General features: G+C 33.1%; 1 protein-coding gene across 1 annotated transcript; it reads right to left on the bottom strand.

Moving 5' to 3' along the window:
• Positions 1–2,239: 2,239 nt before the first annotated feature.
• Positions 2,240–5,382, bottom strand: LOC128986841 (uncharacterized). The gene is made up of 2 exons (XM_054407397.1): positions 5,252–5,382; positions 2,240–3,980 (listed from the first exon to the last, which is right to left on the bottom strand). Exons 1-2 carry the CDS (start codon positions 5,334–5,336, stop codon positions 3,271–3,273), a joined length of 795 nt encoding a protein of 264 aa, XP_054263372.1. The 5' UTR covers positions 5,337–5,382; the 3' UTR covers positions 2,240–3,270.
• Between the last annotated feature and the right edge of the window lie 10,952 nt (positions 5,383–16,334).

Raw genomic sequence — 16,334 nt, 5'->3', positions numbered from 1 at the left:
AAGTCGAAATGAGGTAAATGATCAAATACATCATTAATGTATCAAAACAAAATGATTTGTTGTCACACACTTATTGTGTACTTTATAACAATGGCTCAGCAAATTATTCATTTCAAAATGTTGGTACAACTTAAGTTAATAACACTGCACAAAGGCAAAGTAGGGTAGGGAGCATTGTTTTATAATGCCTTTGTAAAGTGTTGTTATTCATCTCCCACGATAGAATGTGCTTTGTCTTCGTCACAACGACATCTCGTGGAGGTGGCACAAAGCTTTATCTTTTTCGAGAACACAATCATTGTTTGTTCGCAACGATTGAAACCTGGGTCGTTTTTTAAATTGTATATCATTTTTTAAGTTGTATCAAAAATTCAAACGAATGTAACAATTACTAGTATTTATTTTATTTGTCTCATATACTAAGATTGTATAAGACCTTTTAAACTGTTAACAAAAATGTTTTTTTTTTTAGTTACAGTTATTATTCAAAGAAATATAGTATATGACCTTAAACAATCGCAAGAAAACGTTTTATGGTTTTATTTTGTAGTGTTGGGTCTGCAGAGTGACATACTACGACTTGCTCAAAATCGGTCTAAAAATGGTCCAATTATTAGTTAAAGACATATATCCCAATTTTAAATATCTCCCAAAACTCTTTTTAGTCTTAAATTATTCACCAAAGTATTGACTTTTATTTTAGCTATGGATTACATATTAGTTTTAAATAATTCACCAAAATATTGACTTTTATTTTAGCTATGGATTACACATTGGGAGTTATTTAGAATTGTGAATATGTGCCTTTAACTAAAGACAAATTTCAAAATAGTAATAATTTTACGTTAATTTAAGGTCCGTTACTCATTTTAAATTGATCTGATTTTATTCAAAGATTAATAAAATTAAAGCCAAAAATTTACTAAGTAATCTAAGACTAGAAAGAAAACACAAGTACAAGTCGTAGATGACAAACATAAAATATTGTTTAATGCAGTTTCTTAATAAAAATTATTAACAGTATGAAATAAAGCGAGTTGAGGATAGGACAGAACTACTATAAAGAGTTCTTAAAAATTAATAAACTTACATTCATTATCGCCTATGTTAAGGTATTGCGAGGATAAAGCCGAAGGATCACGCAATAAACAGTGTTAGGTGACATTACGTTGGTTACAGGATGTACCGAGTCATCAGACTGCGGTAAATGCAGATGTGAAGACCACATGCGAAACTTAAGACAATGAAACACGCACTGCAGTGAAACTTTCCACATAAACACTGACGTTCATGTGACACTAACTGAGCAGTTATTATGTGGAGAGGGTGTATGTGGAATTTCACTTTTTAACTAAGTGGTGAGTTTTGAATAATTCATATTTCTGCATTGTGTTTCTTTTGTGTCACAATAGGAATGTTTATTTGTGATTTACAGAAATGTATAAAAACAATATTTTGATTGTGACACACAGTGAATAAATATATACATCAGAAGTTTCAAATATTGCATATTAGTTTTGCAAGATCTTCGATGCGAGATTTCCCGTATCGTTTCATTAGTATTAGATAAACACAACCATTTTCTATGTATTTTATAAATATATTAATGGACACATGAACATTCAGAACGATATTTGTTAAAACAAAGTTTAAAACTGATACTGCAACACCGTACAGGCTTGACTGTGTTAGATTGCATGTCGTAAACTTCCAACAATGACCGTAGGTGAATTCACTGATTTCACCTGTTTTTTTTATATATACTAAATGATTCTAATTTAAGTCCTTTCCTTACTTTACATATTTAAACGTCGCTGTCTATTCCAAAACTCTTTCTAATGCAGGAAAAAAATCAAGTCCCTGAAATTAATCCCGGTTAAATAGTAAGTCTCTATAAATATTAATCAACTAATACTCTGAACCCAAACGTGAGTTCTACAAACTTATACTAATCATAACGTTATTCTATAGTATAATGATAGTACACAATATTGAATCCCTCCCCATTTAATTAAATACAAATTATTGTAAAAACAATTCCCTCTTCTCCAGCTAATTATTTTTTATCCTAGTGCTAAGAAAAACTACTTTAGTACCACATCGCAACTTTTTCAAACATTTATTTTTTAGCAGTATACATTATTTGATCTTCTTCATCAGTCAATATCACTATATATTTTGTTAAGAAATGGCAGAATGCATCAGTAAATTAGCAAAAGTTACAAATAACATAGAATATAACAATAATGTGTTGTTTTTATTAGGCTTTTAAAACTATCAATTTTATAATGTAAACATGTTCAATATGTAGATTACATTGAGAAGTAGCGAAGAAGAGTGTATGTGTCGGTGGTACGTCTCAGGTGCGTTCCTTCCAATATCGAAGATGTCACTCCTGAATAAAACATGGCCGACAGCCCTCCAGTATTTCTTCCGTAATTTGGTTTCAGGGATACAGGGATACCGTCTATAAAACTCACAAAATACAGGACACTTCTCGATTTGAAATATGAGATTTCCAGGTTCTTAAGTGGATGTCTTTTAAAGGAATTTGATTGAGATTAATTGATTTGTTTTAATGTTTGCAAATACTAGTAAATAAGCATTCTCAAAACTGCAGTAATATATTTCACCACTTTTATAAACTGAGATATGTATAAATAAAATAAAAAAAGAACATGACTCGTTCATTCCTCCACTCGTCTGAATCCAAGTACTACAGCAAACAGGGTGGTTATATTTTATGAACTCTCTCATATTTCCCTGTAGACTCTACAATTCGCTGTGTTGTTTGCTTTTATTAACCCAGTTGGTGATAGCAGGAACAAGCCGTAAATACTTTATTACGTTTAAATTATTTGTGATCTGACATTTACAGATATTACGGATTGAATTGTGGCTATTGGCAGATTTATATAGCCTCGTTTTATTGCTTTAGAACTGTATCAAACACAATCATCCCAAGTCCTAGGAAAAGTTAGTAAACTTTTAACATGTCTGTAAATAATTATATAACATCATTAACAATTAAGCTTTTGTGCACACAATTTGAGAATTAAAATGTTAAATAAATAATCTTAAGTCCTTTTCTAAGAGGTAATAAGCCTGGTACAATCCTTTTTGGGGTTCAGTTTTTTATTCTTCGTTCTTTATTTACACAAATATGTTTGATGGGTGGCCTGCTTCGATAAATTATGTAAGTTGATGTACATCGGTTATACAGTATTGGGATTGATGGACATGGTTGTACAGATTTGAACCAGTTAGACCTCAACCACCGCTGGTCTCCGTGGGATCTATAGGTGGAAGGTCTGAGCCTAGACCAAACACCCGCGCTTTGTAAGGAGCCGAGGTTAGTCTCGGAGGACGGAACTCTGTAGGCAGCCGGGCGGGTCGGCGAGGATATCTGTAGTCCGGACTGGATCTTCTATCCTGCGAGTAATGTGACCACGGAGCGTCTGATCGTCTGGTCACACTCACCCTCCTGTACTGGTAGTGGCCGTCTGTGTTCTGGACGTAGTACAGGTCAGGGATGGGCGCCAGCGTGGGCGGGGGTGTGGGTATGACAGGAGGTGGTGGAGGATGAGGGTACGGCTGGGGGTAGGGCTGCTGCGGCTGATAAGGATACGCGGGATAGTATCCAGTCTGGGCGTACTCCGGGTAATACCCTTGGTAGGGGTTGTAGTACGCGTCGTAGTACGTCTGAGGTACCCTGTAGTACGGGTTGTACACGTTGACGGGGTTGTAGGGTGGTGTGTCCCTGAAGCGTGGACCGTTGCCCGGGCGGAACCTCCTGGCGCGGCGGGGTCGCCGTCTCACTAGTCTGGGCGCACGTGTCGGCTGCCTGGGGGGCGCTGGGCGAGCCGAGGGGGTGTCTTGTATGGCGGCTGTCCCGTTCTGTGTCCCATCACTAACTCTGGACCCATCGCTTGGTAAAGACTCTGTCACATCAACTGATTGTGGAGATTCTGTAGGCGAATCTGTTAAAAAAACATTGTTTAGTTCTTTTTAGTGAAATTAGTATTTTGTAGGACTACAAGTTTACAAATACCAATGTTTAAAGTCTATTACCATTTGTCATGGTTGTACATATTATAAATAGTTATATATCTTTTGTGTGTGGGATCAAATTAAGGATAAACAGATATTTAAGTAGTATCTGTTATATAAAGCCTATAGTAATGCATGCTACCAAATAAGTGGATTAAGGATATTAACGGTACACAAAATTAAAAATTAAATAGACAGATATTTATTGATCATTCTTTGCAAACAATTTTACACAGACACACACACAATATCAAATGTATAGTTTTTAGCAGTACACTCAACCTAAGGGACAAATAGCAAAAAGATATGTATATACTTCCGTCAAAGGAGCCTGCAGAGTGCACAGTAAGAGTTTTTTTTTTTTCACTTACGTTAATTTTTATATTATGCAGACGTAATTTTATTCTGAGATCAACGGACAATTCAATTAACGTAGGCTTAACAGGTACACATAGGGACCCGGCTAATCAAAGTTAGAGTGAACATATTGCAATCCTTATATTACAATTTTCTTTCAAATAATACAGGTATATATTTTAACCCCCTAAAAACTTAAAATAAATATGCTTAAGGAAATTAAAGTAATAAGCTCAAACAAAATATTATTTGGATAATAAACAATTAACTTTTTCCATGTGTAAACTTTTAGTATTGTGATTGAGAAGTTTTGTAAAACGTAATGAAGAGCATTCAAAAAGTCTAAATATTAAAAGAATTAATTTTGCAATTGTTGAAGAATAATTACTATTTGCACATGGACATACAATTATAATTCTAAGTTTACATAGTACACGGTTATACAGATTTATAGGTAGTTATAATAAATTAAAACAATCTTAAATCATTTCAATAGTCGTGAATGGTAAGTTAACTTTTTTGATGATATAATTCGGTTCAAAGAATTAGTGTGATAAAAAAGGTGTGGTAAATTAGATCATCTTGATTTTGTTACTTTATTCAGTAACATTTGTTTCGTTTCCCTTCGAGTTTAATAACATATAACCTGATAAGCTTTTGAAAACTTAATTAGATTATGTCATTGATATTTTGTCTAATATTGCAATGTAAAAGATTATACCTATTTTTATACACATTTTTTTATTGGCACGGGTATAATAAAGTCGTAATAAATGTTTACCATACGCATAGTCTACATATAAAATTCCTATAAGCAGTTACGTTAAATATAATTTACATTTACCTGAGATGATCTCAGTGACGTTGAGTTCTTCACTTCCTAGAGCACATTGAGCAACAGATGACAGCAGTAAAACAAGTAGGAACATGACACAGTGAACAAGACCTCTTTATCGTACCTCACATCTCATCACCTACTTAATCTAAGTGTTTCATATTATTAGTCACATTGTTTAACTCCACCACAATTTATTCCAATATAACTGATGATGGATTTACGATTTACTACTATTAACTGTCAAACAATACACTGAGCCATGTTGTGTGACTGGAATAAAATGTGCAATATATATTTGTAAATGCTTGATTAAGAATATACTTGAGAAAAGTGATGCTCAAGAGATAGGGCACGTAGAGCATGTTGTATTTCATATTACTTTAAGTATTGACTTTTCATGCTGTCATAGACTCTAAACACAATTATGAAGCAATCGTCTAGTACCCCCTCACACTTTAGTGCGATATTTTAGACTTAAATCTATTTCTATTTCAACGGTATATTATACAGTTTACGCGCTCCACTTTTGAAACTGAGAAAATGACAGTTCATAAATAGTTTAATTCTGTCCTAATATGTATATGCAGTGTTTGGATAGCAATAAATTAACAGAAAACATGAGTACGCACACTTTATATGCTAATTAGACAAAACATTTAAAATGTCTTTAACTAATTCCTAACAATGACAAATTATTAAATACTTTTGTTAATATAAAGTGATAGAATAATGATAATTCATTAACATTTTTAATCTGCTAGTAATTAAAAATTATTGTATTTGATTTACATACACGCTATTATTCTATCAGAAATAAATACTTCAATTTGTCTTTTAGTATTTGGACTACTTGTTTCTGTTTTTAATTTATACTCCATCTCATTATGCGGTAGAAATTAATTTAATTAAGTACTTTCTCTCAGGTAACAACGGTAAAAAAGTTGGGACATTTGGAGGGCCGAAACTGTGTAAAAGTATTTAATGATCGCAGCTGTGCCGTGATGAAGTGGAAGGAACTTTCTACTGTTGACTAACACTCAGCACGTGACGAGAGGTCCAATGCCTCTGCAACATTGTAGGTGAAATATTGACTGATTCGATCTTATTGTACCTAGAAAACGAAGTAAATAACTGAACCAGTTTTATATGGGCATGAGAGTTAATTTCGATAAATAGATGATGATTAAGTCTACGACCATAATATTTTCTCGCGTATACGTATTCAGCAATGTTTTTTAGTCTTTTTAATAACTGGAGATTTTTTATGATTAATGAGTTTTTCTGGTAAATAGTTCACTACTTAAATACATAATTGTAAAAAAATCCAAATTTCAAAAATTATAAAACTTAATTTCAATTACTAGGTTCACGATAATATTGCTAATGGCGAGTTTTGTAAAAATATACTACTAGTATTGGTTGTGTTTGCCATAAAAGTGCAATTTATACTTAATTTTAATAATTTTAATCGAAATATGTATGGAGTTTTCTGAGGAAAACGAATACATCATTAAGATTAAAATTATGTTATAACATGGGATGAACTTGAGAAAAATAACTAATAAGAACAAGGAGAAATCAAGATTTGACATACATTAACTAGAGTAAAAATATTACACGAAATAGTAAATACTCCAGCCAAGTATTTCAACCAAGTGACCGTTTTTTTGCGGTTATTAAAACACTGTGTGTAATTGCATATGAAAAATTTAATTACTTTACGATACACTTTGAGTTATTGTTGGACACTATATAAAATAAACCCTCACTGTTCAAGAAAAAGTTATATTAGTAGTAAAATAGAAATTTGTGCGAATTTATGTGGTATTTAAATGTTGCATAAATACAATTGTCATGTTGCTTTCTATCAATCCAAAGTTGTTCAACTATCTGACAAATCCCTCCGATTTACTTAATGTAAAAAAAAAACTATCACGGAGGAAGTTTTTGTGTTTCTATGTCCTCTATAAAACGTATACAGTACAGTAACACAATTGAGTTGCGTGAATATTTTATTTATTATAGATAGTTGCTGAATCATTTTCGGCAGATTTTACTCGTGTCTCTATGAGAACTAATCTTAAACTTATATTGCGTTGACCTAATTTGGTCTAATAATATAATATATTCAGTATATGAGCAACAAAGGCAAACTCAGTTCGGCCCGTGCCTCTTGTGACACAGGGGGAAATGGACTTGGTCTCTGAAGAGGAACTTGGTGGTCGGAACTTACACTTACCTAGTTTCCAACTTGGACAAAACTTGAGATTATCGCAGTGGGCTTCTTTATTTTATTTCAGTATAGTTCTGTATTTTTGACTGTTGTTTGAATAGAACCAAATAGGAATATTGCTATTTTATTATGTTTCGATTCCAAAGTTTCTGCATAATGTTCAGACAAGACCAATTGCAAATCTTGTTTGATATAAACGGAATGATGAGAATGTCCTTGTTAATCCGAAATATGTATTATTACTATTTGTATCAGGTTGGTGTACTTTATATAAGCTACTCCTATTTTTTTCTATCTATTAAAAAAACTTTAAAACATGAATATTAAAAAATTAAGTTTGCGTAGTAATTTTTCTATAGACAAACTATTTGATCTTACGTCCCTTCTTTAATCTATTATTTTAAAAAATTGGGAAAAGGTTGAAACTATACCATATATAAATCTTTATTGGAATAGCGGAAGAATAAGGCGAAGTTTTTTGGAAACTTAAAATCAATTGGCTTAGTAGGCTTTAAGCCCACAGATAACAACGTAAATCCGCGTACAAGTACAATAGTCCACTGGCTCAACCACACTTGTCATAATCAGCTAAAATGAGAGGCAATGGAATGGCCATTCATTCCCATTGTGCATTTACCCTGAAATGTTACATTCTCATAGTACAGTGATGGAGATTAGTATGGGATCGACTACCTGTATTATACTTTATGTCAATTATATTTCCATTCAACTGAAGAAGCGGATATCAATTTTGGACCCATTTGCCAGTACAATGATATAACAATACTGTAATAGTTGCATAGTTCTCTTTTAAAAAATCATAAAAAAACCAATCGGGTGAAAACCAAGATAATTTCGCTTGATGCAATTATTAAGTATAATAGAATCATTCATAGTTCTAGCTAATTAATTAAAACATTGTTGGTACTGATTATTGAATATAATCAAAACAAGCCGAAAACAGGTGTAGAACACACAGAGAAGTGTTTTTTGTGAGTTATTAGACACACAATAATGACAAAATGATTCGGTACTTTTGCATTTTTCCATTAAGAAATGTTGAAATTATTATTTTTGTATGCAGTTGATATGGCATGAAAAAGATAACAAGTGCAATAAATTGTACCTTCAGTTGGTTTTGAAAAAAAATTAGCTCATTCACCAGAAATTGTTTTACATACCTTACTTCTTACATACCTTATTACTAAGTGGCCGTCTAAATTAAACTACATTATTAAAAAAAAAAAAAAAAAAATTGCTATAACTTTAAGATCAGAATGGACTCCATCCAGGTTTTTACATAAAATTTTATACATTTAGCAAAACGTAAATGTCACATAATATTCCAATAGACAAAGACTATTTTAACAAAATACATATATAACAACAAATTCCACATATTTTGCGGGATTGTTAGTATGTGATAAGAGAAGTTGCATTTATGCAACGGTAATAATGAATCGCATTTATTAAAAACTATTCAAATACTTTCGATTAGATACAATTTAGAAATAAGTGCATTCAACTAAGTCATATCAACATACAATGTAGGATGATGATAACAGTGTTCAAAATGTAAATATATTCAAGATCTAGTGTTGGATACATGATAATCGAGAAAATGTTAAATGAAGTGAACGGTTGTATAGAGACGCCGATGCTAAGCTACGATTACAAGGAGCGCTTCTCGATAAGCTGATTGTAATGCATTAGTTGATAAGACTCTGAGTAGCTGTCATTTAGATAAGCTGTGTCGTTGCTGTGACTATCTGATCAGCCAATTGAACATTGTCACATTCACTGCCATGGGCGCTTTCAATTGTGTTTTGTCAGATCGAACGGTATTATTACTTCATCTGTTGCGAGCCAAGTGTTTAAAAACTCAATACAAATCGCGATATTTAAATTCTTGACTTTCAATATAACTAAGAATGAAGGGTCTTCCAGGACTCTGTGTAGAAATAAGAGAAGTGGGTGAAGGCGTGTTTTCGAATAGCCAAGACTTATTTATGATATTGAATTTAAAGGTGAGGAACGATGAAGAAATGTTCACAAAGATAAGACACGGAATGAACCTTGTGGAGAATATTTTGTCTATCTTGACTTATCTTTCTACCTTGAACTTGGATTATTTTGAGCAACAAGAAAAGCTTATAAGTGAAGTGGATAAAATCAAACATTCCTGCGAGGAACTACAAATGATTTTGTCAAAAGCAAAGGTAAATGGTAAATCGGAGTTGAAAAATAAAAGAATTTATCTTAAAAAGTTACTGACTTCGATAAAGAATAGTGCAAATAAAATAATTACGATATCTTTTCTTTGTGATAATACTGATGATCACGAAAATGACAACGTCAATATGTGTGCTAAGCGTCCTGAGGACGTTTGTTTTAGGGACATAAAAACTTGTGAACGATTTTGCCCTAATGGGTTTTGTATCGAGGAAAATGCACCATCGTTACAAAATAACTGCCCTGAATACACCGGGACATTTACAGAGAGCACTCTAACACACGTGGAAAATGGATATGATGGAAATGAGGACGCGGTTTGGAAAGTATACCCAGATTCAAAAAATTATAAAAGAAGAAAATGGACTATATGGGATATTTTGAACCACAGGTTTTCAAACAAAGTTGTCAGTCAAACTACAGATGGCAATAGTTTGAAAACCAATGTCAAGAACCACGCAGGAGTGTTAAATAGAATTTTAGAAAATCAATACTACGTTACAGAGTCAACTGTGGCTGAGGAAGACTTGATAAATAAGACAAGCATAGAAGTTGGTGGCTTTGCTAAGGGAGAGGTGATAGAAGCATCATCTTTACTGTACACCTCAAATGAAAATAAACTAAGTTCAGATTCCAATCCAACTAGTTCCAATTCCTACGACGAGGACTACACTACAGAATCTACTTGTACTCGTGGATCAACCCAAAACAGCGACCAGACAACTACAGAATACGACGATGTGACGACGATACTGTACAGTTATGAGACAACAACACAATACAGCCATGAGACTACGACACAGGACGAGACTACAACACAGGACAGCTATGAGACTACAACACAGGACGAGACTACGACACAGGACAGCTATGAGACTACAACACAGGACGAGACTACAACAAAGGACAGCTATGAGACTACAACACAGGACGAGACTACAACACAGGATGAGACTATAACACAGGACGAGACTACAACACAGTACAGCTATGAGACTACGACACAGGACAGCTATGAGACTACGACACAGTACAGCGACGAGACGACGCAGTGCTACGAAGCATACACTACAGAATCTCCAACGACTCCCAGCTATGAAACTACAACCCAAGATATGTACAAACTCTCTCAAGATATATACCAAACAACTCAAGATTTGAGTAGCAAATCGAATGAAATCTCATCAATGTCGAGCGAAATCAGTAGCAAGTCTTCCGACATAAGCTCCATGGTCAATGACCTCAACAACTACGAAGACGATGAACTTTCAAAGAAGATTCAAGGAGTGAGTAAATTGACTCAGGAGATCAACTCGAGGACGTCGGAAATAAGTTCCCTGACATCAAGTATGTCTTCTCTTGCGTCTGACATTGGTTCTGCCAGTAGTGATATGACCAGTGCTGATCGCAACCATGCCTTCAGGACGACACCTTGGCAGAAGATGACAAGCAAAAGCGATGAACTCATCAGTAGTGCGCAGAGTGTGGTCACAGCGGCTCAGGACATATTGGTGAAGATCTCAGACGTTGTATCTGCGACAGCTGATCTTAGAGTTGCCACTCCCGTGGCCAGCATGGCGGGTCAGATGACAGCTAAAACACAACGACTTATATCTGAGGCGTTAAGTGTAGTGTCCAAGGTGATCGAGCTTGCCAACGTGATTGATTCATAAGTACCTAGGTCAGGTATTCTGTATCCAATAATTTTTTTGAGATATCACTGAGGGTGCGCTCTACCTCAGCTCGAAAAAATCAGCTCCAGAGCTGTTTTTTCGAGCTGAGGTAGAGCATACCATTTAAGCAAGCCTTCAGTATCAAATCATACCTTCAGTATCAAAGCCTGCTTCATTATTTATGTTCCACTATTGAAAAGCGCCACGAGAAGTGCTTGACGACGTTTAAGTTTTCTCAAATTATTCAGTTACTTTTTAATCTTTTTCATCTGAAGAAGGTTCCTTACTCTTTGGATTCAAATGTATGACTCTATCGTTTTAGTTTTCGTTTTAATATATTTGTATGTGTAAAATACTTGAGAAAACCCTTTTTTAGAAATATTTACCAGTCACTTCCCACTTAAAATTCTACTATTTACAAAAAATTAAAACGATACAAGCCTACAAAAATAAGAAATGAGTAATTAACATAAATATATTTTCAATCGGTTAGGAACTAAGGCGACAATGACGGATATCCTAAACCCATGCATTAGCGCGCGGCGGACAGGTAGAGCTTATCGTTAACTAAATATAATGTATTTCCAAACTGTGATTTCTTAGCTATTAAGATTTAGGTGATAAAGATTGTTTGTGGTTGGACCTTGATGTTTATATGTGGGTAGAACAGATATTCAACTTGGATAATTCCTTTGAGAAGAATTAACAAAGACGTACTCCTTAAAATGTTCATAAAATTCAACGTGTAATCTAATATTCTACTCTTTTTATCTGTCTATTTGTTCATAAATAATAGTTGTTAATTCTCCTTCAATATAAAAATTTATATCCTTGCGTAGCCAAAGTAACGAAATTATAGAACTACTAGCAATAATTAATTATTCACTTTGAAACAATAAATATAAAAACGGATTGGCATCGAAAATGCACAATGTCCCTCGAGAAATGAATTAATAACAATGAAAATTAACTTTTATGTAGTTGCACAGTTTTGTCACTTGTTTCGGTTTACTGCTCTTTTGGGAACCGTTATAAATAAAATATTGTACCTTATGGTCACATGTTCCGAGCTACAAACAGATGTTATTAAGACACACAAAAACGTGGTTAAATTGAAATATACCGTGTTATACCTGTATAAAGACACAAATCACAGTGGTTTATAAATTTATGAAACTAATTATTTCATTTGTCTTAGGAAACATCATTATATTTAACATGTATTTACTAATACTTATTTTTGCAAAGACCTATTAGAAACTTATTGAGTAATGTAATATCTTCCATAATAGGGTTTTAAAAGTATATAACTTAAAATGAGATTGATAGTGTTTAACCAAACCGAAACTAAATCACTGAACTACGGTATTACTCCGATACTCTATTATTCTTTTACAATACCTCAAAATTTTTATAGTTTTATACTTTTATAGTTTTAATACGTAAAACCCCCTCCCATTTAAGAGTGTAACTTAGTCTTAATTCTCGTAAGTGCTAACTTAATGTGTATATTTCATATACAAGATTAATTAAAAGTGTTTCATCGGTTTAAACATGCTATATACGACTCCTATATTCAAGTAGGAATTGTAAAATCAATATTCAAACTACACATTACATTTTTATTTTACTTTTGATTTATTAAAAAATATTTCAAATTTAAAGAAAGAACACATTTAGTTAAACGTCTTTATAAACAAGAAGTTTTTCTCAAATGTGTCTGACTGAACCCATTGAAAGCAGGGACTGGGGTGTTCAATCCGATCGAGAACACATTTGTCTTCATTCTCGCCTCTTTACACGCGGTTGAAAGACTTTTTACAACAACTTGAAAGAAACTCTATCTGTAGGAAAATACTTTCCTTTCAAAAGATGATTGAAACTGTTCCAAAGGCGTGAGAATAATATTTTCAGAATTTATAAATAACGCCAAAAGGATGGGTTGTTTAGTTATTGGTTAGAAGAAACCCTTTAAATTTCCAATTATCATAAATTTCCAATTATCAACTTCTCGTGAAGATTATACCCTTGTAATAATGGATACCTTCACAAAACTTGAAAAAATGACAGGATAATTATATTAATTGTTAATTTTTTATAATCAATAAAATTATATAAAACATACTCTTGAACACAATCTCATTCTCTTAACGCTATACAGGGTGAATAAAAAGTCAAGACCCCCCCATCTAATATTTTTCCAAGTAAATATACAGAGGTATCCTTTTGGTGGTCATGCTATCTTAGGAGGAAGTTTCATTTTATGATTTTGAAAATTTTGAGTGTCCCCCCAAAAACGGGGATTTGGGGGGCAACTTAAATATTTTAAATGTAAACCCCCTTCAAGTGACACCTCACTTTGAAGTGTTTACAAAAACTTAAAGAATGGTAAAAACTAGAGGTCGCTATCTCTTCTCTATCAAAAATGGTAGCCCGTCAAATGTTGTGGAAAATCAATGGTAAAATTGGTTCGTAATGGTAATATTGGCTACCATTTTGGATATAGAAGATATAGCGAACTCTGATTTTTACCATTCTTTAAGTTTTTGTAAACACTTAAAAATGAAGTGTCACTAAGTGGGGGTTTATATTTAAAGTTTTTGAGTGTACCCCCAAAAGAGGGGATTGGAGGGCCAACTAAATTTTTTTTTTTTTAGCTTCTGCCTAATTCTACCCTATTTTACAACAAAAAATCGTAATATTTGAGCTATTTATTATTATTCAACCAACTGCTCTGTCTTATCACTGCAGAGTCACTGGCTTGCCTGTGTGACCTTCACCGCTGAGGTACAAGTATTTGGAACACAGCGTTAGATCAGTAGTTTATGGTATCGAGCACTAGTGTTCCTGTTGTCCGAATTAAATCAATTTCGAAGTATTACAGGCATTAATTTAAAACAAATAACAGTCATAATTTCCAATGGCCTTAAAAAGAGTGTACTGATTATGGAAATACTCACCATGTACATAACAGTTCGATATAATCCAAATTTCTTGAAAAATATCTTATCTTTTTCAAAAGCTGATCTAGTTTTTAGCGTTTTCTACAAATATGTTTCCCACTTATAGCCGCATCAGGTTGACCATAATACCGATTTTAAATTCTAAAAACATCATTTATATTTCTTCTACTTGGTGGTGTTCGATGACTTTTCTATGTTTCCATATTTTGCAAAGAGTGCTACAGTCATTAGTTTGAGGGTTATATTTAGTTTAAGACGGGTATTAAAATATTTGTGGTATTTTGCTCATAGTCTACTTGGGAAATTATAAAACACGTTACAGAAAAGGAAATATGGCTTTATTTGAAGAATTCCGGTAAAACATCTTTATTTTGTGAAACATCACTTTCAAGTGATTGATATCAATGCTACACTCGATTTTGGATCTATTAACTTCAAATACAACTAGGGCATGAAACAGTTAAGTGAACTACACTTTAGAAGTTTTTCTTATGAAAATAAATCAGAGAGTTATATTATTTTAAACACGAATCACTTATAAACTATACTTGGTGTCAAGGAATTTAAAAGCAAATATCTTAATAACAATTAACAAATGTTCACTACAGTAAGTGGTAAAATAAAGTAATGTTTTAAAAAGAATAATACGTGTGTAAAAAAATATATACTCTTTAGCACCCTCTTCCCGTTGCGAAGCACGGGAATATTCAATGTATTTAGTAGAACCATTGACTATTGGATACTGAAGTAGACTTCCCATCTATATGGACCAGCTGTAGCCAATATTTTATTAAAAAAAAGATTTATGGTTTAAGTAAAACTCTTTAGCTGTAACGACTTATCCTTGCTACTTTTAGCGAGATGCAAAATAATTGTGTAAAACTCAAGTTAATATGAACTACCTTTTTTTTTTTTTGGGGGGGGGGGAATATTGTGAAACTAAATACCTACATACTATCAATTTTTTAAACTAGTTTCAATCATTAACACCACAAATTTGTCAAAACCTTCTTTACAAAAAAATCAATTAAATTTAGTAAAAAAATGTCTGGATTTTTTAAGAATTGTATGTATTTTCATTTCTTAGTTTTTTTTTTAATTTTAGTTATAATAAGAGAATTTATACTTTACATACATGAATAATTATGACGAAGGATACCCAACTATGCTGTAATGAATCACGGAAACTATAATTTTGATTCATAACAGAAATTTCAGAAGTTAAAAAATGAGCAAAGTAATTTAAACTTTGTAAATTACCTCACAAAACGTCATTAATTTTAACTGCCACAACTTTCCTTTTAAACTTAGGTGTTTTCTAACCATAATAGGTTTTCAACAACTTCAATAGCATCATTTCAGAAGAGGAAATGTATCATAAAAGTAAAAATAGCAGAATATGGTTTATGTTACCTTGCCTGAATGATCCTATGTAGTTGTCAAACACGACAGCTGTTTCGTGCTACAATGAGCACATCTTCAAAGTGAAGAAACACAAAATCAAATCATGTCGCCCGCGGTTGAACACGTCAAAAAACACATAAAGTACACGAAGTTCACACAAAAATACATAATACAAACACTTGGCCAAGTACCGCGAACAGTCATGAGTCATGACCTACACATTACCGGCGCCGCGTCGCGTGTTCGCGGTACTTGGCCAAGTGTTTGTATTATGTATTTTTGTGTGAACTTCGTGTACTTTATGTGTTTTTTGACGTGCTCAACCGCGGGCGAAATGATTTGATTTTGTGTTTCTTCACTTTGAAGATGTGCTCATTGTAGCACGAAACAGCTGTCGTGTTTGACAACTACATAGGATCATTCAGGCAAGGTAACATAAACCATATTCTGCTAATTTTAATGATCCAGAGGCTATCCATCATGAAAGTAAAAATGTTACAAAAGTGTCAAAACAGTTGCATAAAATACGGAGCGTAAATTATGGCTGAGATAGAACGTTTTCAACTACTACTGCTGGTTAACTG

The sequence above is a fragment of the Macrosteles quadrilineatus genome, unplaced genomic scaffold (assembly GCF_028750875.1).
Source record: "Macrosteles quadrilineatus isolate MER2022 unplaced genomic scaffold, UCM_ALF_1.0 Scaffold_2__2_contigs__length_208266976, whole genome shotgun sequence".
NCBI lineage: Eukaryota > Metazoa > Arthropoda > Insecta > Hemiptera > Cicadellidae > Macrosteles > Macrosteles quadrilineatus.
The sequence above is the reverse complement of the archived record's forward strand: the minus strand, read 5'-3'. Positions and strand labels throughout refer to the sequence as shown.